This window comes from Xenopus laevis, chromosome 1S, assembly GCF_017654675.1.
Source record: "Xenopus laevis strain J_2021 chromosome 1S, Xenopus_laevis_v10.1, whole genome shotgun sequence".
Taxonomy (NCBI): domain Eukaryota; kingdom Metazoa; phylum Chordata; class Amphibia; order Anura; family Pipidae; genus Xenopus; species Xenopus laevis.
This window is the reverse complement of record NC_054372.1, coordinates 186378411-186404046: the sequence shown is the minus strand read 5'-3', so window position 1 is coordinate 186404046 and position 25636 is coordinate 186378411. Positions and strand designations below refer to the sequence as shown.

Genomic DNA, 25636 nt, shown 5'->3' with positions numbered 1-25636 from the left:
TCCTTATTGGAGGCAAAACCAGCCTATTGTGATTATTTAATGTTTACATGATTTTCTAATAGACTTCAGGTATGACTGAAAGATCCGTTATCCGGAAAACCCCAGGTCCCGAGCATTCTGGATAACAGATCCATACCTGTACTATTTTCTTGCTGTTCTGTTTTATAGTTGCATAACCTGCCATTACAAACCAATTACCCGGCTGCAACAGTGTGTAAACTGCATTACACAGGGAAGTATTTACACTGGGTTGAGGTTCTGTGTTGCAATATTCGTGGTAGCAAAACAACTGTAAATATTCACAGTCTAAAATGATTTTGTGAAATTAAAAGCAATTAATAGTGCATTTTGAGTGTTAAAAATGCTTACAAATGTTTGGTATGAGCAGATAATAGATAATATAGATAATTTTGCCTGCTTGTATAACATATAAATGGGGCTTGTGCTGAACAAACTTCTTTCTTAATTAAACCAATAAGCAAATTATCTTTCAACTACTTCATGCTATGACTATGAAGATTTTCATTCATCCAGGTCATGGTATATCTAGTATAGGTAAATCTAAAAACAACTGGACTTGCTGAGTAATCAATGAAGACGTTTCACTACTCATCCGAGCAGCTTCTTCAGCTGCACAGAATCAACACCTCTGTGGATTTCTTCAGATGTCGCCTCTCTGAAGAGTTACAATGTGCCATTGTGATTGGATTAGTGGAAGAGTTTATATGCCGAGAATTTCCCACACCAGTCAGTTGAACTGAAGAAGCTGCTCGGATGAGTAGTGAAACGTCTTCATTGATTACTCAGCAAGTCCAGTTGTTTTTAGATTTACCTATACTAGATATACCATGTTATATATAATGTAAAGAGTGAAACTGAAAGAACTTCCATTTAATAAAAATCAAAATGTGAATACACTTTATTTGATCATAGTCATAAGTCGCTGCTAAGCTTTAATGTTTGTTTTCAATACAATTGTATTCTGCAGAATGCATCTATCTGATAAGTAATCTGTGCCTTTTATCCTTTTTCAGCCTATATGGCAGCCCCCATGGCTACACAGCAGCCTATTTATATAAACTATAGTAGTATTTTTAAAGCAAACACATAACTTTTAACAATGCAGGGCAACAGTACATTATATTTTAACTACTGTAATAAGATTTTATTTTTTGGTGTTACTGCATCTTAAGGGTAAGGGCACACAGGCAGATTCCGGGGATATTAGTCGCCCGGCAACAAATCTCCTCTTCTTTGGGGCGACAATCTCCCCAAACTGCCTTCCCCTACCTTCCCGCTGGCTATAATGAAAAATTGCCATTGGGATGGCAGTTGCGGCACTTTGTTTTCTGAAGTCACACATTGTTGTCTCACGAGGAAACTTCGGGTACTTTGGAAAATGAAACGTTGAGTGCCAGCTAGAGATTTTTCATTATAGCCGGCGGGAGGCAGTTTGGGGAGATTGTCGCCCCGAAGAAGAAGCAATTTGCCCGTGTGTCCTTACCCTTAAAGTAGATAACGTTGTGCAACGTTTCGGAAAATTCCTTTCTCAAGGGGATTTCTCCAGAGCTGTTTTGGTAGAGGATTCATTGACAGTACTGTTCTAATTTGATAAATTTATTTTATCTTTGGCCCTGCTGAGCATTTGTACTGCATTTATGCCCTTGCTTTGCCAGCACATCAAATTCTCCTAAGGCACATGTGCTCTGGAAAGTTACTTATATAGGCAGAATGTTGCTAAAAAGTCCTGCTTGGATTGAACCCTTTACTGCAGTGATCCCCAACCAGTAGCTCGTGAGCAACATGTTGCTCCCCAACCCCTTGGATGTTGCTCTCAGTGTCCTCAAAGCAGGTGATTACTTTTGAATTCCCAAGTCTTATTTGCATAAAAACTAAGTATAGTGCCAAGCAGAGTCTCCTGTAGGCTGCCTAGGGACTACTAATAGTCAATCATAACCCTTATTTGGCACCACCCAGGAACATTTTTCATGCTTGTGTTGCTCCCCAACTCATTTTACATCTGAATGTTGCTCACGGGTGGAAAAAGTTTGGGGACCCCTGCTTTACTGGGTAAGATGAGCTCAGGAGAGGAGCAGACAGCTACAGAAGACTTTCTATGGGCACAACAATGGGGAGCCAATTCTGGTTAGGGTGAGAAGTCTGCAAGGAGCCAAAAAGCCCTTAGCTAGCAATTATATGCAAAGTGATGCCTTCTGGAAACATGCTGTATGTATGGCATGAGACAAGTAAATACCTTCTGATTCCAGATGGCATCACTTTGCATATGGAAACCAACAATGCTATCTCTCGATTGGCTGCTAGACTGGAGGGTGCATTTATTAACCTGAGTTGAGAAGCACTGAGGAAGCTCAGTAGCCAGCAGCCAAAGTAAATTCCCAAGGGAAGGGGTCTGTGTGGGTTAGAGGAGGAGAAGGAATTTGAAGTGATTAAGTGAATGCTGCAGCCTTACTGTTTAACCTTTCAACAACTGAAGTGGCAGGTAACTAAAGGCTTCAAAGAAGCTGTTCACTGGTTTAATTTTTGGGGAGCGTTACATGTCCTTTAAGTCAGCTATTATAATTGATACAGTAGTTGTAATGTTACACTAAAGAAGTTGAGAAATGTGTCCCCCTAATGTAGCAAATTATGAAGTTGCAAACGCAACAAGAGGCACATCACAATTTTTAGATTTAGCACTTGTTTACTCTTTCTTATGTATTACGTTAAAACAACTGAACTTAAATAAAAAAGTGAATAACCCCATTTGTTCAAAAATGTATTTTGTTTTAAATTTTTGTTTTACACTTAGGGGCAGATTTATCAAGGGTCAAATTTTGAATTCATTGAAATCGAATTTTCTAAACTCAGGTGAATAAGATCCACCTGAAAACTCGAATCGAATTTGATTCGAGTTTTATGAAAGCCCTGTGTCATATTTTTATTTTGCATTAAGGTCCCCCCATAAGACTTTGCATTTAAAGAAAAAAAGTCCCAGTGTAAAGCCAATAAATATATAATCTCACCAGTTGTATGTGAGGTCCCGGTGCTCATGCCTCAGATCTACAGCTCGAGGTGGAAGTATCCAACCAAAGGAGAAAATCGCAGGTACTCACAGCTCCCACAAACAGACTTGTAAAAAGACTGAGAATTTTATTATAGACCACAAAGCCTTACACGTTTTGTGTCTGTGGGCACTTCATAAAGATGGAAGTTAGCCTATGATTATGTTCTAATGGTATATTTAAATGTTGGCGTCTTTTTTCAGAAAATCTTTTCTTATTCTTTGCAAATCAGAGCCAGGTATTGGCTATATTCACAGTCCTCCTTGTGTGTTCCCAACTCTTCTGTAAAATGACTTCCAGCAGTTTTTCACACTGGCCCTTCTGCTACTGTGAGCAAGCTGCTTTGTGACTTAAGGTGGCCATACACGGGCCGATAAAAGCTGCCGACAGACCGTTTTGGCTGCTTATTGGCCTGTTTCTCATGCGTTAGGATACCTAGGGCCCATGATCGGATCAGCCCGATATTGCCCACCTCAAGGTGGGCATATCGGGGAGAGATCTGCTCGTTTGGCGACATCGCCAAACGAGCGGATCTCACGGTGTATGGCCACCTTTACTCGCCTCATTCACTGCCATCCTTAACTCCACCTACAGCTGAATAGAGGGTGCATGATGTGCAGGGAATACCTAATTATGCAGCGATGGGGGGGGGTGCAGCTAGCTCTAAGGGTAAGGACACACTGGACGATTTGTCGCCAACATTTTAAAAAAGTAAATTGCGGCGACAAGACGATCGTCTTTTTTGAACAGACGATTCACAGCGACTATTGGCACAGAGCGATTTGTATCCCATTACTCGGTGCGGTACGTGCTCCACCCAAACCGGAAACGGTTTGTGCTTCCCACTGTAACCTGGTGTCTTTACGTTCTTGCGTCATTGCGTTCGCATTGTAATTTGAATACAATTGCTGCTACTTATCTGTATGTGTGTGTGCGTGTCTAGGAGATTTCAGTGCTTTTCTAAGTACATGCTATTTCTGATAAATCGCTCGGAAAAGGGTCTCAGTGCGTTTTGGAGCTACAGGCGATGCAGCGGCAAATATGTTTTACCACCTTCGATTCACTTTATTGCAGGTTGCAAAGCATTTACAGAAGATTAATTTCCCCCCCAAAGAGGAGATTTATTGCCATGTGTGCCATGACCCGCTTGTATGTTTGAATGTTTTCAGCGCGTTGGAATGGCAGTAGCATTGCTGTTTGTAGTGCTGGTATCCTTTCTTTGGTAACAACCAGTGAACTGGACTTTGTGCATGTTCATACATTTTACCTATGTTTTGATTGGGTTTCTGGCATGTTCCCCGATTTCTTCCTCCCCCCTAAAAAAAAGTTTTATTGGGTCTAAGACTGATGTAAATAATTGCTATAAAGTACTCCATAATATTTTTTGCACTGTAAGAGGTAATAAAAGGTGGGTGTCTGTTAGTCTGTGGGTGCCTGTCTGTGGGTGTCTGTCTGGGTGGGTGGTTGGGTATGGGTGTGTGTGCGTGCCCTTACCAAAGACAAAAGGAGGCCAACACAGCTTGAAGAACAGGGAAGTTGTGTTTGATGTTGGGCTGCTGGGCAAAGTACCAATTCGTTAAAGTACTGTTTCTTCTGGTGCTCCAGCTGATTGGTAGTTTGCCCCTCCCTTGCAAGACTGATATCCGTTACAAGTTCCCTGTTCTTAAATTTGTATCAGGGCTCCTTTTGCCTTAGGTAAGGGCAGTGCCTGACAGGGACATTTGTCATCCGCTATAAAATTGCATGACTGAGGCCGCTAAATATCCTGAAATGCCCCTCCACTGGAAATTTAAATATGTAGGCTTTACTGCAGGCAATTTCAGTTATTTCCAATGGAGAGAAATTTTTGGGAGATTTGCCACCCATAGTCGTGTATAAATAACCTTTAGGTGAAAACACAGTTACAAGTAACAGATACTTGTCACAGCTACTAAATAGACAATAGTGATAACTGGCTTTGCTAAGGCCAATGGCATACCCAGAGATTCATCGCCTGTGATGAATCTGTGCTTCTGCGCGCAACTAATCTCCTGTAAAAGCTTTCCCACTGAAAAAATGTGAATTGCTGGTGCTAAAACCTGTGTCGCTTCAGTCTCCCAAAATCGCTTGAAGAAGCCTCAAAACAAAACTTTAAGTGATTTTGGCTTCGTGAAGTTCCTATGTTTTCCTACATAAAGCATTTAGAGGAGATTAAAGGGATTCTGTCATGATTTTTATGGTGTAGTTTTTATTTCTAAATGACACTGTTTACACTGCAAATAATTCACTCTACAATATAAAATTTCATTCCTGAACCTGCAAGTGTATTTTTTTACTTGTAATATTGGTGTGTAGGTGCATCTCAAGTCATTTTGCCTGGTCATGTGATTTCAGAAAGAGCCAGCACTTTAGGATGGAACTGCTTTCTGACAGGCTGTTGTTTCTCCTACTCAATGTAACTGAATGTGTTGCAGTGGGACCTGGATTTTACTATTGAGTGTTGTTCTTAGATCTTCCAGGCATCTGTTATCTTAGCAAGTGGCAGATTATTTCACTAATGTGCCCAAATATTACTGCTACGATTACTCGATTCCTGTAATTTAATGGTTCAAAGAATGTCGGGCTGAATGGTCGGCCCCCACACATTTTCACCTCACCAAATCTGTCCCTTGTTGCAAAATGTTTGGGCACCCCTGCTTTAAATCATGGAGCGACTAAAATCCTCATGTGTCGGTCGCCTTAGAGAACAAATAAGATATTGACATCAATAAAAAAACCACAGCTATTGCTTAGACCGTTCTGGAGAAGAATCATGATGTATCAATGCAAACTAAAATGGGTGTTTTCTTTTATAGATTAAACTGGTCATTTTAGACACTTAAAAAGCTGATTTTATTCCAGTGGCAAGTGAAATAGCTGACCACAGTCCTGTATGTAATTTTTACACAATACAAGTGATTGTGCGTTTATAAGAGATACCGGAGCATGTACATGAGTGCAAGCCAAGCAGTTTGGTGGCCCATTTTAATAACGGTAACCTGCTTTCTGTGCCTTGATAAATATTTAATTAAGATTTAAGGGAGTAAACAAATGAATCCGCTTGCTCTACGAAAGAAACCGCAGCTGTTGTCGTTTTTAACAATGTGTGAATTTTTAAAGAGCACATTACAGCAATTATGCTTTTGCTAAGTAGAATTTGAATTAGAGGGTTTTTGTTACATTTTCTCGATTAAATGGGCCAGCCTTTTACATTCAACTCAATAAGAAAGTAGTAGGTGAGTCTTTGGTAGGGATGCACCGAATCCAGGATTCGGCCTTTTTCAGCAGGATTTGGATTCTGGCAAATCCTTGTGCCTGGCTGAACTGAATCCGAACCCTAATTTGCATATGTAAATTAGGGGAAGTAATGGAAATCAAGGAAGTAAAAAATGTTTTTTGACTTTCCTTTCCTGCCCCTAATTTGCACATGCAAATTAGGATTCGGTTAGGAATTCAGGCCAAATCTTTCACAAAGGATTCGGGCATTCGCCAAATCCCAAATAGTGGATTATGGGGAATCCCTGGTCTTTGGTTTAGGGTTTTAACACACAGGTGGGTTTCTGTGTATTTGACATGTGTTTGAGACTCAGGTTTGAGCAGGTCTAAACATATTATATAAAAATAATTCCACATATTGTCAGTGAAATCAGAGCATTAACAGGTCCTTTGTAAGAAATCGTTTAAACAAAAAAAAAAAAAAAACTTTAACAAAATGAAAAGGTTACTTTAAAAAAAAAAAAAAAAAAAATTTTTCAGGGGACCAGGAAAAAATTATGTAAAATCTGGGAAAATGTTAAATCAGGGAAATGTGTTAAAGGGGTTTTTCCACCTTCAAACATCCAGTCGTTTTCAGATGGATCACCAGAAATAATTACTTTTTATCAATGACTTTCTCCTTTCAATGTGTGACTGTTTTTCTAATATTGAAGTGTAAAGTGTCATTTTTCTCCTTCTGAAGCAGCTCTGGGAGGGGGGGGGTCGCCGACCCTGTAAACTGTTCTAAATGGATACATTTAGTTGCTTCATTTCTTTGTCCCTGCTGAGTAGAATCCCTGAGTTTCATTAAAGGCAATTGTTAAAATTGATACAATAGTTGCTGATCTCCCACAGATGCTGCTGAGAAATGTATCCACTAAATGTTGCAAAATTGTAACAGTTTAGAGTCTGCACTTGAAGTACTGAGCTGCCAGACTCAAACACCAGAGACACGAACATTCAACTTTAAAGTCTTTATTTCTGGAAAACAATCTGAAAACAACTGAATTCAATAAAGTGTTTGGAAGGTGAACAACCCCTTTAAAGTAAAATATTCTTCCAAGTACTGAAAGGATATAAGCACGGGCGGCTGTTATACTTTGAGATACAATAATTGTGGTGTTAAACATTGCAGTGTTAATGTTACACTATGGGGGGCATGTGCAAGTTCTCTCGGTCAGTCACATACACAACCTAAAGCAATAAGTGATTGGTGCAGGACTGTATAAGGGGCAGACTCATTGCAATTGACCATTTACAGGCAGAATCAACGGGCAAATATCTGGTTAGTATTTTAAACCTCTTTATTTCACAAATAATAACATTCATAGAGGAAAACAGCAGTTTTTTGGACACAATTTTGACTTAAAAATCCAGGAAAACATTACTTAAAATCAGGGATAGGCACCCATTGAAATGCATTATAAATTGGTGGGACCACAAATAAAAAATGTAAAATGCGAGAAAACTTAAAATCAGGGGACTTAAAATCGAGGTTTCACTGTAATTGCCATTAAAATCAGTATTTTTCCTCCTTTATGCCTCCCTCTGATGGTTCTGACTTTTTAAACAATGCGGTGAAAACCAGCTCATTTACAGACATGAGAAGCCTGCAAGGCAAAATTCTGCTACATTGTGTCAAAAGTTGGAACCGGCAGTACAGAAAAGGACTGACCATTCTGCCTTCAGTTGCATTTAGTTTGCTGAAAGGGTCACTACTTATACAGAGGTTAAATACATTTCCACAAGCCTTTTTATAATATTCGGTTATATCCAACATTTACAACAAACTGTAAAACCACGCAAATTGTTTAATGCATATGTTTTTAAATTTGTTTGGGCAAAATAACTGGTAATGCTCTATATAAACCTACTGCCCTCTTCTGCCATGTTGATGGTTTTCTTACTGGGTGGTTTGTTCATCTGTGGGATGTCACCCTTATTATTCTGCAGCTGGATGGAAACCCAGATCCTGCCAATTCAAACTAAACTGCTCTGGGCAAAGCCAGTCTGTGCCCATTGTCACTGGTGTCAGACTTGATATGTTGCTGTCACAGCAGTGACAAGCCTATACATTGTTTTCTTTTGGAAATATTATTAGTCAGGAGTGGGTTGTTGATAGAATCAAAGGTTTTCTTTATTAACCCTCCACTTTGGCACATTGGTTTAAAATGAGGTGCTTTGGTTTTTTTTGCAGTAGTTTGTCTTCAATCCCTTTAATCCTGTAATAACACAGTAGAACCCTCATTACGTTTTTCAAGGGACCTGGATAAAAACATGTAACATCAGGGAAATGTATTATGCATAATATATCAGTGGGATCACAAAAAACAAAGTAAGGTGAGGATTTTTTAAAATCAGGAGATTTAAAATTGAGGTTTCACTGTATGTGTAGTCAGGATCAGGTTTCAGCAATTTTCAAGCTAAATGTATTCTCTAGTAAAAAAGTGTCGAGAGTTGTACATTGTTTTTTTTTTTTTTTTTAATTCGTTGTAGCTTTTCTTTATTGTAGTCATGATACTTTGTCAATAGGAAGCATTTGGCTGCTAATGCCTGTGCCAAATAATTAAACAGGGCAAGTTATCAGATGCTTTTAATTTAAAGGGATCCTGTCATCGGAAAACATGTTTTTTTTCAAAACACATCAGTTAATATTGCTACTCCAGCAGAATTCTGCACTGAAATCCAATTCTCAAAAGAGCAAACAGATTTTTTTATATTCAATTTTGAAATCTGAAATGGGGCTAGACATATTGTCAATTTCCCAGCTGCCCCTATGGACAGAAACAAGTGAACACCTACATAGAGCTGAAAATGCAATAAAATAGCTAACAATGCAAAAAAAAAAAAGGCTAAAAAAAAACCACACCAAAATCACCAAAATTGTAATTTAATCACCAAAATAACATACAAAAGTGCAGAGCTGTTTGCGAATAAGCTATTCACAATAAAACATTTTTTTACAGGCAAAAAAAACCCCCCACAATGCAGTAAAAAAACCTACAGAAATGTGTACAGTAATGCCAGAATGAAAATGAAAGGCTTCTGTATCAATTCATTGTGAAAATGAAAATTTAATAGCAGTCTAATCACACTGAAGTAAAAAACTTTCGATATACAATCAATTAAATATTCTTTACTGTTTCTGAAATCAAATTTATATTCACTATTCCTCTCTCGCATCTGTTTTCCCTATTTTGTTTTCATTCAGGAGTTGGCTGTCCGATAATATAATATATCTTATAGGGGGGCTCCTTTTGCCTAGAAGATGTATTAGAGCTCACTCTATTAAAATCACCAGACATCATGTCTCTCTACATGCAGAATTTGTGCAAAAGGCAGTTATTTTGTTAGATTTTGTTTGTACTGGAATCAGTTATTTGAGTGAGCTCTAATAAATCTGCTGGGAAAGGAGCCCCCCCCATAAGATATATTGGATGTAACTGTCAATGATTATCCGAAACCCAACTGCTGCATGAAGACAGAATGAAGTGAAACAGATGCTGAGAGAGGAATAGTAAATATAAACTTGATTATTTAAGAAACAATGCCGAATAGTTCATTGATTGTATTTACAAAGTTTCTTATTTCAGTATGATGAAGCTTATATAAAATTTCCATGTTCGCAATAGTTACCCTTGAAATATATTATACTGTTTTCCTCCACTGCAAAAAGGAAGTGTTTTCTTTAGATTAATTACTACAGTTTATATAAAGAAGCTGCTGCGTAGCCATGGGGACAGCCTCTGAAGCGGAATGTGTGCTGAATGGCCCTTTTTTAGATTGCAGATAACATAGAAGCTATAGAGAATACAAAGAATTTAGTTTTTACATTATTAAACCTCATTCACAACTAAAGAATGAAAACTTGAAATAGAACATTTGTGCCCAAGGGATAGAGTATCTGAGCTGCTGGTTTAACAGGTACAAACATGAACCTGCTTACCTGCCAAGGATTCTAATGTCACAATGTGTGTTTACTGCAAGCAACATGCACTGCTGCATGCTTAAAGGGGCCTTACAGGCAAAGAGATTGCAGAAAAAAAGTATGTCATTTTATGGTGTTTCTAAATCCTGTGACTGTATAGGAATACTGTCAAGGGAAAACATTTGTTTTTTTTCAAAACGTACCAGTTAATAGGGCTTTTCCAGCAGAATTCTGCACTGAAATCCAATTCTCAAAAGAGCAAGCAGATTTTTTTTTGTATTTAATTTTGAAATCTGACATGGGGCTAGACACATTGTCAGTTTCCCAGCTGCCCCCAGTCATGTGACTTGTGCTTTGATAAACTTCAGTCACTCTTTACTGCTGTACTGCAAGTTGGAGTGATGTCACCCCCTCCCCCCCAGCAGCCTAAAAAAAAGAACAATGGGAAGGTAACGAGATAGCAGCTCCCTTATACAAGTTAACCGCTCCCTGGTAGATCTAAGAAGAACACTTAATAGTAAGAGCCAAGTCCCACTGAGACTGAGTCAGTCTCAATATGTCTAGCCCCATGTCAGATTTAAAAATTGAATATAAAAAAAATCTGGGTGTCTCTTGAAAAATGGATTTCAGTTCAGAAACAGCACTATTAACTGATGCTTTTTGAAAAAAACAAACAAAACATGTTTTCCCATGACAGTATCCCTTTAAGTAGGAGAGATAACAGCCTGCCAGAAAGTAGTTCCATCCTAAAGCACAGGTACAGGTCACATGACTGGGGGCAGCTGGGAAAGGGACAATATTTCTAGCCCCATGTCAGATTAATTAAAAAAAAAAAAAATCTGTTTGCTCTTTTGAGAATTTGATTTCAGTGCAGAATTCTGCAGGAGCAGCACTATTAACTGATGTGTTTTGAAAAAAAAAAAACATGTTTTCCCATGACAGTATCCCTTTTAGGTGTTCTTCAATCCTATGATTATTACACACAGCGGCCAAATTGTGATCCTGACTGCAATTGTCTGTGGTTCTTTCCCTTTAACTGTCACTTTATTGAAATCTATCGCTTGAGTCTTTATTGCAGAATTATAATGGCTTTACACTGACTGACCTTAACTTTCAACTTGTCCACTGTGGGTTAAATCCGTAGCTTATTGGCCTGTGTATGGGGCCAAAATGAAAGCCAGTCGACTGATGTGTGTAAGGGAATGAGCCTGATATTGCATTGCGTTCACTGTTTGTTTTCTAAGTACCAATGACAATGTCCATTGTAGTTCAGGCATGGGACCTATTACCCAGAATACTTTGGACCTGGGGTTTTCTGGATAACTGTTCTTTCCGTAATTTGGATCTCCATACCTTGTCTACTAGAAAATCATGTAAACATTAAAAATAAAAGAATAGTCGGCTTTGTTTCCAATAAGGATTATTATATCTTTTTTTGGATCAACTACAAGCTATTGTTGTTTTATTACACATAATAGGAAAACCTTTTTTAAAAAATTTGGTTTACTTGATTATAATGAAGACTATGGGTGACGGCTTTTCCGGAAAACTGAGCTTTCTGCATAATTGGTCTTGTTTACATGGCAATTTTGTCTGTAGGTATTTTATGATTAAAGTATTTATTATTGTATACCACTTATTGCTCTATATGGCATGATTAATAAAATGTTATATTTCACAGTGTACAGGGGTACCCAACCTTTTTCACCCGTGAGCAACATTTAGATTTAAAAAGAGTTGGGGAACCACGAAAAATGTTCTTGGGTAGTGCCAAATAAGGGCTGTGATTGGCTATTGGTAGCCCCTATGTGAACTGCCCAAAACTTGCCTCCAAGCCTGGATTTCAAAAATAAGCCCCTGCTTTGAGGCCACTGGGAACAACTTTCAAGGGGTTGGAAAGCAACATGTTACTCACGAGCTACTGGTTGGGGATCACTGCAGTAGTAGGTCCGCTGTTGTGGTTTCCACGCATCTCCCAAATATTATTTGAGCTTTGTTTGGGCCATTGGTTAGACCAGTTTCAAGATCATTTTTGGCAAGGACTGTGATACTTTTCGGAGGTCTGCATAAACGAATATTATGATCTAAGAGTTGGCCTTGGGGCCTAATGATTTTATCAGTCTGTGGCCCAGTATGGCGTTTTCTAAATCAGGCAAACCTTACCAAGCCAGTAAATCTTTATTTGTATATTTGGCTTTTGATTAGTAAGTGAAGATGTTTCCTCATAGGCAATGCAGTTTTGTCTTTTAAAGGGGAAGGAAACCTAGTTGGGGCAAAAACCCTCCCCCCTCCCGTGTGTTGCCCGCCCTCCCTCCTCCCCCCTGGCCTACCCGTCCCGCTGGGCAAATGCCCCTAACTTGTTACTTACAAGGCAGTTCGGGGAGATTGTGGCCCAGAGGAAGAGGAGAATTGTCGATGGGGGATTAATCTCCCAGATTCGTTATTTACATATGCAAGTCGCGTGACTTTTTGTCACAAAACAAGGAAGTAAAACATGTTTCTTCTTGCCTGAACGACCGATTTTAGGGAAGCCCGACCAATTCTTCCAAATTATCGTGCGGTTAGTGGGATTCGAACGATCGTACATCTTACGATTTTTCGGCCGACATCTGTCAGGAAATTGATCGGCCAGGTCAAAAAATCTTTGTCGGTCCCAGTGCAATGTATCTGTGTTTGCAGGGCCAAGCAGGCAGCTCCCCTTTGTTTTCCTGGCTAATTGGACTTTTTAGTTGATGGTAAATTCGTACGATCGTTCTGAGAAGATTGTGGTCTCACGATCAGGATCTGATCTTTTAAAAATGGGCAGCTTAAGCAAGGTTCTTCTGAATCCTGTTTACCTGAACAAAATCTGAACTCGTGACTTTATGGTAAGGGCACACGGGCAGATTCGGGGAGATTAGTCGCCCCGTCGACCAATCTTTTCTTTTTCGGGGTGACAATTTCTCCGAACTGCCTTGCCCTACCTTCCCACCGGCTAGAATGAAAAATAACCAGCGGGATGGCACTCTTGCCACTTCGGTTTCCTAAGTTGCCTCACGGGGAAACTTCGGGCGACTTCGGAAAACGAAGCACTGTGAGTGCCATCCCGCTGGCGATTTTTCATTCTAGCCGGCGGGAAGGTAGGGCAGGGCAGTTCGGGGAGATTGTCGCCCCCAAAGAAGAGGAGATTTGTTTCTGGGACGACTAATCTCCCGGACTCTGCCCGTGTGCCCTTACCCTTAAAATCTCTGCACAGAGTTAAAAAAAAAAAAATCGAATTCAGTTAAGTATTTTTTTCTGTATTTGACCTTCGTGAAACATTCTCGTGTACATTGCAAGCATCCATTAGCCCATTAAAGAGATACGAAGAGTTAAACTAATGAAACAAATTAGTGGCCCCTCATTGGCAGCCGACATGTTTCCAACTTATATTGGCAAGCTTGCAGTAACCAGGAAGTGCTATAGAAAATCACAGGCCCTCAAGATCACTTTGTGATCCTGCTAATTCTGCTTAGTATTTGTACCCACAAGTCATTTTAAGTTGTAATGTAACATAAATGCTACTGAAATAACTGCCCCTTCCTGTCCTCTGAACTGCTGGCTCTATCTGTTTATTTGTTCAGTAGAATACCATGACAAACTGCAACAAAGTATATGCTTGGTATCTATATTAATATACATCTTAAATGGGTGGTTCACCTTCAAACAACTTGTTGTTTTCAGTTGGTCACCAGAAATAACGACTTTTCTCCAATGACTCTTCTATGTGTCACCGGTTTTCTAATATTGAGGTGTAAAGTGTCATTTTTCAACTTCTAAAGCAGCTCTGGGAGGGTGGGTCGCCGACCCTGTAAACTGTTCTAAATGGATACATTTAGTTGATACATATCTGTGTCCCTTCTGAGCAGAATCTCTGGGTTTCGTTACAAACAGCTGTTAGAATTGATACAATAGTTGCTAATATTCCACAGATGCTGCTGAGAAATGTATTATCCACTAATTATATCAACTAAATGTTGCAAAATTGAAACAGTTTAGAGTCTGCGCCTGAATTACTGAGCGGTCAGACTGAAACACCAGAGATAGGAACTTTGAACTTTTGTAAAAACAGGAAAAAATAAATAATGGAAAGTAATTGAAAAAATCTTTATTTCTGGAGAACAATCTGAAAACAACTGAACTCAAAAAAGTGTTTGGAAAGTAAACAACCTCTTTAAATGTTTCAGCAACCATAAGAAAATCAGAAGCTGCTGAAGCAGTAACTGCATCTTTTGGATAGTTTTGCCTATGATTGTTGTGCCATCATCTAAGATTGATAGAAACATTCGTTCAGTGGAAAAAAAACTGGGTAAATGGATAGGCTGTGCAAAATAGAAAATGTTTTCAATATAGTTAGTAATTTATAAAGGCTGGAGTGATTGGATGTGTAACATAATAGCAAGAACACTACTTCCTGCTTTGCAGCTCTCTTGCTTTCCACTGATTGGTTACCAGGCAGTAACCAATCAGTGACTTGATGTGGGGCACATGGGTCATAACTGTTGCTTTTGAATCTGAGCTGAATGCTGAGGATCAATTGCAAACTCACTTTGCAATTGACCATATGGTCCCCCTGACTAACTAACTAACTGAAAAGCAGGAAGTAGTGTTCTGGCTATTATGTTGCACATCCAGTCACTCCAGCCTTTACACATTACATTTTTGGCTAACTAACTATATTAGAAATATTTTTTTTTTTTTTGCACAGCCTATTGATTTAATCACAGCAATTATCCAGCACACTTTGTATACTTAAAGGGATCGTGTCATCAGAAAACATATTTTTTTCAAAAGGCATCAGTTAATAGTGCTAATCCAGCAGAATTCTGCGCTGAAATCCATTTCTCAAAAGAGCAAACAGATTTTTTTATATTCAATTTTGAAATCTGACATGGGGCTAGACATTTTGTCAATTTCCCAGCTGCCCCCAGTCATATGACTTGTGCCTGCACTTTAGGAGAGAAATGCTTTCTGGCAGGCTGCTGTTTTTCCTTATCAATGTAACTGAATGTGTCTCAGTGAGACATGGGTTTTTACTATTGAGTGTTGTTCTTAGATCTACCAGGCAGCTGTTATCTTGTGTTAGGGAGCTGCTATCTGGTTACCTTCCTATTGTTCTTTTGTTTGGCTGCTGGGGAGGGAGGGGGGTGATATCACTCCAACTTGCAGTACAGCAGTAAAGAGTGATTGAAGTTTATCATAGCACAAGTCACATGACTTGGGGCAGCTGGGAAATTGACAATATGTCTATTTTTCCCATGACAGTATCCCTTTAAAGTCTTTACTTCACAGGGTGCACACAATAAAGTATGTTCATCTCCACATACCTCCAATTCAAGTATATACAGATTGCAACACTCCAATATCACCTTTATTTTCAATGTAGACAGAAAAAGTCCTTTAGCTTGATAAAGGACTTTTTGTGTCCGAAACGTCGCTATGCTTCATTGAAAATAAAGGCGGTTTCAACGCGATATTGGAGTGCTGCAATCTTTATATACAAGCCTATCTATTTACGCAGTTTTTATTTTAACACTGAACAGTTCCATTAAGGTCTAATCTCGGCTAGAGTCCTCTCTATGTCTGTTTTAGCAAACCTGACTTGGACTCAGGGCTTTTTCTTTCAAGAGTGCCTACCCGAATCCAGCAAGCAAACAGGTTTTTCATAGCTGATTTCCACCCTGCTGGAACTATTTAAAGACTAGAAGTGAAATTTAGTAGGACAGAGGTGGACAGACAAGGGTTACTGGAATTGGCATGACTACTTGGTTGGAAGGCTACAAGTAACATCACTAGCAGGTTGAAGCCCTATTGACTGAGCTGTTTGTTAAAGGGACAGTGGATCTGGCTTGCGTTAACCATCTTTTTACCTATTGTTTTATTAAGGAAATATTCGGTTTTTTTTCTTGGACTTAAAATTTGAAAATGAAACTAAAGCCACATCCACTGAGATGTATCTGTATAATTCTCCCTTCCAGCAGTTCTAGCCTGTTATCTCTTCAGATAAAGAGCAGCTTGTTACATACAGAAGCTTCTCCACGGGCTTCTGGTTTTATTTACATTTTTATGGAATCAGGAAGTAGAATATGGCTTTAGTTTTACTTTAAATTTTTTTCCTGAAAAAACAGAATCCATAGATATTTCCTAATTATGCTTTACAGCCACCTGCAGCCTAGCCAAATTCCTCTGCAAGTATTTTCCTTGCATGTACCCGACACAATGTAGGGACTCTAGTCTAGGCACTTTTAAAACTTTGTACCTGTAAACCTTTCAGAAGGCTTTATTGAGTCATTGTAATGTTTATTCTGTATATATTTCTACAGGTATGGGACCTGTTATCCAGAATGCTCGGGACCTGGGGTTTTTCCAGATAATGGATCTTTCCATAATTTGGGTCTTTATGCCTTAAGCCTACTAGAAATTCATTTAAACATTAAATAAACCCAATAGACTGGTTTTGCTTCCAATAAGGATTAATTATATCTTAGTCAGGATCAAGTACAAGGTACTGTTTTATTATTACACAGAAAAAGGAAATCATTTTTAAAAATTTGGATTATTTGGATAAAAAGGAGTCTATGGGAGAAATTCTGTAATTCGGAGCTTTCTGGATATCGGGTTTCCGGATAAGGGATCCTATACCTGTAGTAGGGATGCACCGAATCCACTTTTTTGAAATCGGCCGAACCCCCGAATCCTTTGCGAAAGATTTGGCCGAATACTGAATCAGAATCCTAATTTGCATATGCAAATTAGGGGTGGGAAGGGGAAACATACTTTACTTCCTTGTTTTGTGAAATAGTCACGCAAACTCCCTCCCCATCCCAAATTTGCATATGCAAATTAGGACTCGGATTCGACCGAATCCTGCTGAAAAAGCCCGAATCCTGAACCAAATCCTGGATTCGGTGCATCCCTTATTTCTAGAACCTCTGATGAGTTATTTAATTCTATTCCAGGAGCAGGGTTTTTTTTACTTTTGGTTTCTAACATTCCCCCCACGCTTATTACAAGGTTAGAGTTATATGAATTGTCATTGCACTTTACACTGTTGTACTTGCAAGGGTATTGAAAAATGTTTGTCTAATTGTTATAATAACTACTTTGTGCGTGTTTGCATAAAAAACTTCAAAACATCTGTGAAAGATTGTCATGCTACATTTGTTTAAAGTGCATATATTGATTACCCCCCTTTGTGTTTGCAGTGTCTAGGATGGGATGTAACGATAGCTGGCACTTTTATTAAAATACCTGCATAGATACCACCATCCTACAGCTTCAGGATGAATGGGGATATGCCTCATGTTCCCATAACTACTCTAGCAGGAATTGCTAGTCTCACAGACTGTAAGTATATTTTGTTGAACATTGAAGGCTAATTGTGTACCTTTTTTTTTTCTTTTTTTTTTTTTTTTTAAGCAAAGCTTATTGTATTTGTTTTTTTCCCTAACCCCACTTTGAAGGCATAAGTTAATATTTGCATATAGCATATTTGATTATTAAAGGGATAAAAATGTTTTCAAAATGAATCAGTTAATAGTGCTGCTCCAGCAGAATTCTGCACTGAAATCCATTTCTCAAAAGAGCAAACAGATTTTTTTTTTATATTCAATTTTGAAATCTGACACGGGGCTAGACATATTGTCAATTTCCCAGCTGCTTGACAAAGGGCCACATAGGCCTGAAACGTTGTTCATTCGAGATCCAAGCCAGAGAATGCAATAAAGGCTTTTTAAGAAAAAATACGCTTTGGATGGTGCTGTGATTCTATTTACGTATTGTTTATCCGGTTGGAGTGGACAACCCTGCACGTGCACCATTTCGATAAAATTTTGGTTTGGGTGAGTGCTGACCAATTACTCCAATTTCCCAGCTGCCCCAAGTCATGTGACTTGTGCTCTGATAAACTTCAATCACTCTTTACTGCTGTACTGCAAGTTGGAGTGATATCGCCCCCCTCCCTTTTTCCCCCCAGCAGCCTAACAATAGAACAATGGGAAGATAGCAGCTCCCTAACACAAGATAACAGCTGCCTGGTAGATCTAAGAACAGCACTCAATAGTAAAAACCCATGTCCCACTGAGACACATTCAGTTACATTGAGAAGGAAAAACAGCAGCCTACCAGAAAGCATTTCTCTCCTAAAGTGCAGGCACAAGTCACATGACCAGGGGCAGCTGGGAAATTGACAAAATGTCTAGGCCCATGTCAGATTTCAAAATTGAATATAAAAAAATCTGTTTGCTCTTTTGAGAAATGGATTTCAGTGCAGAATTCTGCTGGAGCAGCACTATTAACTGATGTGTTTTGAAAAAAACATGTTTTCCGATGACAGGATCCCTTTAACATTGTGGCTGCAATGCCCCCAGATTATTCGGTATTAGGTTATGGGTCCGTTGTTTTACATTTTTCTCTGTAAATGTTTAAGGTCAGGTTTTTAAACACAGATAAGTGAAAATGTTGTTTTATCAGTCATTCTGCTATATTTAAAACACATTTTTTGCTATATTTAAAGGGAAACTCGCAAAAATTTACATTTAATATAAGCTTCGTCATAAGCAGTTTTCTAAATTGAATCAATTAAAAATTCTGCATGGTTTCTGAAATCAAGTTTATCTTCATATCCCTCTCTCAGCATCCGTTTCTCTTCATGCAGGAGTTGGGTGTCAGATATTCATTGACGGTTAGATCCAATATATCTTATAGGGGGGCTCCTTTTGCCTAGAAGATGTATTAGAGGTCACTCTATTAAACTCACCAGACATCATGTCTCTCTACATGCAGGATTTGTGCAAAAGGCAGTTATTTTGTTAGATTTTGTTTGTACTGGAATCAGTTATTTGAGTGAACTCTAATACATCTGCTAGGAAATGACCCCCCCCCCCTATAAGATATATTGGATCTAACTGTCAATGAATATCTGACACCCAACTGCTGCATGAAGACAGAATGAAGAGAAACAGATGCTGAGGGAGGGATAATGAGGATGAACTTGATTATTTCAGAAACGGTACAGAATATTCCATTGATTGTATTTACATAGCTTCTTATTTCAGTATGCTTTCTCAATAGTTCCACTTTAAACACATTTTAGGTTGTAACTCTTATTTGGATACCCTACATCACAGATAAATGAAAATCTTATTTTATCAGTTGTTGTTTAAGGAATGTAATTCTTACTACCAAAATGTGTTTTATTTAACACAAGCTTGTTGAGTTGGGCTTATTTGAAAGAAGCATAAACACTATCTGAACTTTCAAAAATAAATATAAATGGGACAAGATGAGAGACTGTTTGGATCACTCTGTGATATGGGTTGGGCGTCTGTTCCCTTCTGTGCAGACACACTATCATCATTTCTTTTCAGTCTAGAATCTGGTATGTCTCTGGGGAAAAATGGTTTATTTTTAAAAGTTTAGATAATGTGTATATGCCTTTTTATCCTAAACCCAACTGAATGAGCCCCTGTCAAAAAGCGGTGTATATAATTACTGTAATTTGTATTTTTAAAGGGTAACTATCGCGAAAATGAAAATGTAATATAAGCTTCAGCATACAATCAATTGAAAATTCTGCATTGTTTCTGAAATCAAGTTTATCTTCACTATACCTCTCTCAGCATCTGTTTCTCTTCATTCTGTCTTCATGCGGCAGTTGGGGGTCAGATATTCATTGGCAGTTAAATCCAATGTGTCTTATAGGGGGGCTCCTTTTGCCTAGAAGATGTATTAGAGCTCACTCTATTAAAATCACCAGCCATCATGTCTCTCTACATGCAGGATTTGTGCAAAAGTCAGTTATTTTGTTATATTTTGTTTGTACTGGAATCAGTTATTTAAGTGAGCTCTAATACATCTTCTAGGCAAAAGGAGCCCCCTATAAGATATATTAGATCATTCATCTGACACCCAACTCCTGAATGAAGACAGAATGAGGAGAAAAAGATGCTGAGAGAGGAATAGTGAATATAAACGTGATTATTTCAGAAACAATGCAGAATATTTGATTGCATTTAGAAAGTTTCCGATTTCAGTATGATGAAGCTTATATTAAATTTTCGTTTTTGTGATAGTTCCCCTTTAAAGGGATTCTGTCATGATTTTTATGATATTTTTATTTCTAAATTACACACTTTACACTGCAAATAATTCACTCTACAATATAAAATTTCCTGAACCAGCAAGTGTATTTTTTTAGTTGTAATATTGGTGTGTAGGTGCATCTCATGTCATTTTGCCTGGTCATGTGCTTTCAGAAAGAGCCAGCACTTTAGGATGGAACTGCTTTCTAACAGGCTGTTTTCTCCTACTCAATGTAACTGAATGTGTCTCAGTGGGACCTGGATTTTACTATTGAGTGTTGTTTTTAGATCTACCAGGCAGCTGTTATCTTGTGTTAGGGAGCTGCTATCTGGTTTCCTTCCCATTGTTCTGTTGTCAGGATGATATCACTCCAACTTGCAGTACAGTAGTAAAGAGTGACTGAAATTTATCAGAGCACATGTCACATGACTGGGGGCAGCTGGGAACCTGACAGTATGTCTAGCCCCATGTCAGATTTGAAAATTGAATATAAAAAAATCTGTTTGCTCTTTTGAGACATGGATTTCAGTGCAGAATTCTACTGGAGCAGCACTATTAACTGATGTGTTTCGGGGAAAAAAACGTTTTCCCCCATGACCGTATCCCTTTAAGCTTTCCAGATTTGCTTTTCACACGAGCAGTTCTCTGCGTGTATTTTCAGAATTTGGTTAAATGGACAGTTATTAAAAAGTAAACTCCAATTATCTGAACCATGTTTTGCAACAGTTCCATAGATTATGAACCAGCCAAATCAGCTTGTCTTAGCAGTACTATGGCTGATGCACAAAACATGATCAGATAAAGGTGAGAGTCTGACATCCCCATGATATAAACCAACTGATAACATGATTGCTTCTCATGAGAAAAAGGTTTACTTTGCTTCAGTCCTCTGGAATCTCCTGCCGTCAAGGAACCTGAATGTCAACTAAAATACTTTTTTAAAATCTGTGTAGCTATTCAAGTAATTACCTGTTACTGGTGTTTCTTCACTACACCATGGGGCCCATTCACTTAGCTCGAGTGAAGGAATGGAGGAAAAATAGTTCGAATTTCGAATGGTCGAATATGGCTACTTCGACCTTCGACTTCGAATCAAACGATTCAAACTAAAAATCGTTTGACTATTTGACCATTCGATAGTCGATGTACTGTCTCTTTTTAAAAAATTCTTCGACCTCCTGGTTCACCACCTAAAACCTACCGAGGCCAATGTTATGGGGAAGGTCCCCATAGGCTTCATAACAATTTCCTGATCGAAGGAATATCCTTCGATCAATGGATTAAAATCCTTCGAATAGTTCGATTCGAAGGATTTAATCGTTCGATTGAGCGATTATTCCTTCGACCGTAGGAATAGCGCTAAATCCTTAGACTTCGATATTCGAAGTCGAAGGATTTAACTCAGACAGTCGAATATCGAGGGTTAATTAACCCTCCATAATCGACCCTAGGTAAATGTGCCCCCATGTGTACATCTTTGTTTTCCTTCTGCTTTACATTCATATCTGAATCTATACAATCCAATATGGAACCGAAAAGCTGAAATAAAAATACTTTTTGTCCATCAATATTTAGGGGCAGATTTATCAAGGGTAGTTTTTTTTTTTTAAACTCCCATAAATTCGAAATTCGACTAATCAAAATGTATTCGTAAAATCAAATAATTCCAAATTTAAACGGCCCGAAAACTCTAATCGAATTCAATCAAACTCAATTCGAGTTTTTTTTCTCCAAAAAAAAAAAAAACTTGAATGTCAGGAAGGCTGCAAACATTACCAAATTGATCTCTGGACCTCTCCCATTGATTTAAACAGTAATTCGGCAGGTTTTAGTTGGCGAATAGTTAAATTTGAATTCTTAAAGGGGACCCGTCGCCCGAAAAAATTATTCCAAATCCTATTTTATCACATTACTCAAACAAAATGAACTTCAAGGCATAGAGAAGGGGCAGACAATATTTGGATTTCATGTTTAACTTAAAAAGGACTTTTGTTATACATATTTTTATGTCTGTGACAGGTCCACTTTAAAGGGCCAGATTATGATGGATCTCAAAAATGTAATTAGATTTTTTTTTGGAAAAAAACCCCCCTGAAATCGAGTTTGGATATCTAGTGGAATATGACAATTTTTGACCATATTTTTTTTCAATTTGAACCATAATAAATCTTCCCCTTAATGTCATAAACCAAAAACACTGCCGGGCAGCCTACTTGCTATATATATTAACAATAAATACTCGCTAAAAAATGAAAGCTTTCCTATAAATAGCCCATAAAAATGAAGCCATAGAAATTTGTAATTCATCCACTGCATTCAAAATTCCCAAATAATTTATGGGGAGAAATGTTTTTCCCAAACTGTATATGAAAACACTTGTTCGAAACCCCCACTGCACCACCCAAAATGTAGCGCACAATGGACCGCTCCCACCCATCTGTAGATATTCAGAAAGTGCACTTCAGTCTCATAAATGTGCAGAGTCCAGTATATGCCTAATGGTATTTACAGAGGCTAGTACTAGGTACAGACATCTAAATAGCTTGTATGTTTAGGTATGGGATTAGTTATCAAGAAACCCTTTATCCAGAAAGCTCAGAATTGTGCAAAGGCCATCTCCCATAGACTCCATTATAATCAAATAATCCAAATTTTTTAAAATTGATTTCCTTTTTCTCTCTAATAATACTAGCTTGTTCTTGATCCCAACTAAGATATAATTCATCCTTATTGGAAGCAAAACCAGCCTATTGGGTTTATTGAATGTTTAAGTAATTTTCTACTAGACTTAAGGTATGAAGATCTGTTATCCAGAAAACCCCAGGTCCAGGGCACGCTGGATAACAGGTTCCATACCTGTTTATTTTTGGTTTCTGACCCATACATTAAAAATCTTTGCTGCATCTGCTTTATTTTGATCAGTTTAGAAAGTGATTTTACACACTTCTTCTCCACACACAAGCTTTATATTGTCATGTTGATTGAATATTTGTCTTGTTGATAATGATGTAAATTTCCTTCTGTTTGTTAAAAGGAGGACAGTCATTCTTTTTCGCAAATTAATCATGGTTTATTTAGCAAAAGAAGATTTTGCAATACATTTATGCTGCTTTTGAAATATACTCAGTGACTACCATATGTGTGAGCACTGTTATACTGTCATATTTCTGGTAACAACTGGACTATGAAGCAGATACATTGTGGCTGTGGAGCCGATACGTTCTGGGCTGTGGAGCCGATACGTTCTGGACTGTGGAGCCGATACGTCCTGGACTGTGGAGCCGATACGTCCTGGACTGTGGAGCCGATACGTCCTGGACTGTGGAGCCGATACGTCCTGGACTGTGGAGCCGATACGTCCTGGACTGTGGAGCCGATACGTCCTGGACTGTGGAGCCGATACGTACTGGACTGTGGAGCCGATACGTCCTGGACTGTGGAGCCGATACGTCCTGGACTGTGGAGCCGATACGTCCTGGACTGTGGAGCCGATACGTCCTGGACTGTGGAGCCGATACGTCCTGGACTGTGGAGCCGATACGTCCTGGACTGTGGAGCCGATACGTCCTGGACTGTGGAGCCGATACGTCCTGGACTGTGGAGCCGATACAATCTGGACTGTGGAGCAGATACAATCTGGACTGTGGAGCAGATACATTCACCTTTTTTATTCTCTAAACGTTGTGCTCATGGGTACCCATAGCTCACAGAATGCAATTGCACAGTGTTCATGCCCATCCCATAGTACTGTTTGAGGCATAGGTGCATGTTAGTGTGTGTGTTATATATTCATTTGTTTTTCTCTCTTCACACAGTATTAAACCAGCTGCCTCTTCCATCTCCCTTACCTGCTACAACTACAAAGAGCCTCCTATTTAATGGACGGATAGCAGAAGAGGTTAACTGCCTCCTGACTTGCAGAGATGAACCTCTGGTCTCACAACTAATCCATAGCCTGAATCAGGTGTCAACAGACCACATGTATGTATCTGAATATTTGTACATTATGTTAAATCATAATAATTCATCATCTTGTCTTCTCTCCCAGAGTTCAATGTTCTTCTACTGGACTGTCACATGCACATCTCTAACACAAACAGCTTTACTTTGAGCTGCTAGCAATTACGTCATTCACATATCCATAGCTGAACAACAGACTCACTGATCTAAGTGTACGAGTACAGGTATGGGACCTGTTATCCAGAAACCCAAAAGCTCCAAATGACAGGCGGTCTCCCATAGACCCCATTTTATCCAATTAATCCAAATTTTTAAAAATGATTTTCTTTTTCCTTTTAATAATAAAACAGCACCTTGTACTTGATCCCAGCTAAGATATAATTAATCATTATTGGAAGCAAAACCAGCTTATTGAGTATATTTAATGTTCACATGATTTTTAAGAAGACTTAAGGTATGAAGATCCAAATTACGGAAAGATTCGTCATCTGAAAAACCCCATAGCATTCTGGATCACAGGTCCTATACCTGTACTTGATTTGGCACCACCAAAAAAACTAAATTCTTTTCAAGCTTATGTCTCACATTGTGGTTTGCTTTTTTTAACCGAGAAATCCTAATTCAATGCAACCCTGTCTACCCCAACAATGATGTATGGCTTTTAATAAAATAGTTTCTGCATTTTGTATGTAAATGATACAGTAGTAAAAGTGAGTGACTGTGCCAGCACTTATAGGTAGAGAATTGAACAAGTTATTTTTTAACCATTTCCTTGCTGATATAAGTGTTTTGGGTTTCCTTTCTGACAGAGAACTGAAGGATAATTTAGGGAGCGATGACCCTGAAGGCGATATACCAGTCCTGCTGCAAGCCACTCTGGCTAGAAATCCCAATGTTTTCAGGGAGAAAAGTTTGCAGAACAGATATGGAGTTCAAAGTGGTAAGAATATGATATGTGATCGTGGAAACATTGCATAAAATCAGAGTTTACTTCATGCATGTCATTTCCAACTTTTCTAAAACCTTCTTGTAAAGGATGCATTTCTCGTTTTACATATTCCAAAGTTGCTATATCATTCCTCATATTTTACCAATGTTATTTTAGATGCATTTCCCCTAAGCTGGACCCATATGTGTTGGTAAGCCACCCTATGATGATTAGCTTGCTCTCCTGAGCATGTTTGAGTATAGCAGTATTTAGGTTACTTTGTGAGTAGGCAGACCATGTGTATACCTTGTTATGCCTCCAGTTGAAGAGCCCTGTGTTAGAGGATACTGGGAGCCATAAAAAATAAAAAAGGGGTGGTTCACC

At 38.6% G+C, this 25636-nt stretch overlaps 1 protein-coding gene across 3 annotated transcripts in view; it reads left to right on the top strand.

The window, feature by feature from the left end:
* The window catches only part of nipbl.S (NIPBL, cohesin loading factor S homeolog), a 106850-nt gene that overhangs the window by 12636 nt on the left and 68578 nt on the right, over positions 1 to 25636 (top strand). For all 3 annotated transcript variants that reach the window (XM_041575492.1, NM_001092968.1, XM_041575493.1), the window contains 3 exon segments: positions 17487 to 17628; positions 24180 to 24345; positions 25134 to 25264. In XM_041575492.1, coding sequence (XP_041431426.1) covers positions 17565 to 17628; positions 24180 to 24345; positions 25134 to 25264 — 361 coding nt within the window. In that variant the 5' untranslated portion in view covers positions 17487 to 17564.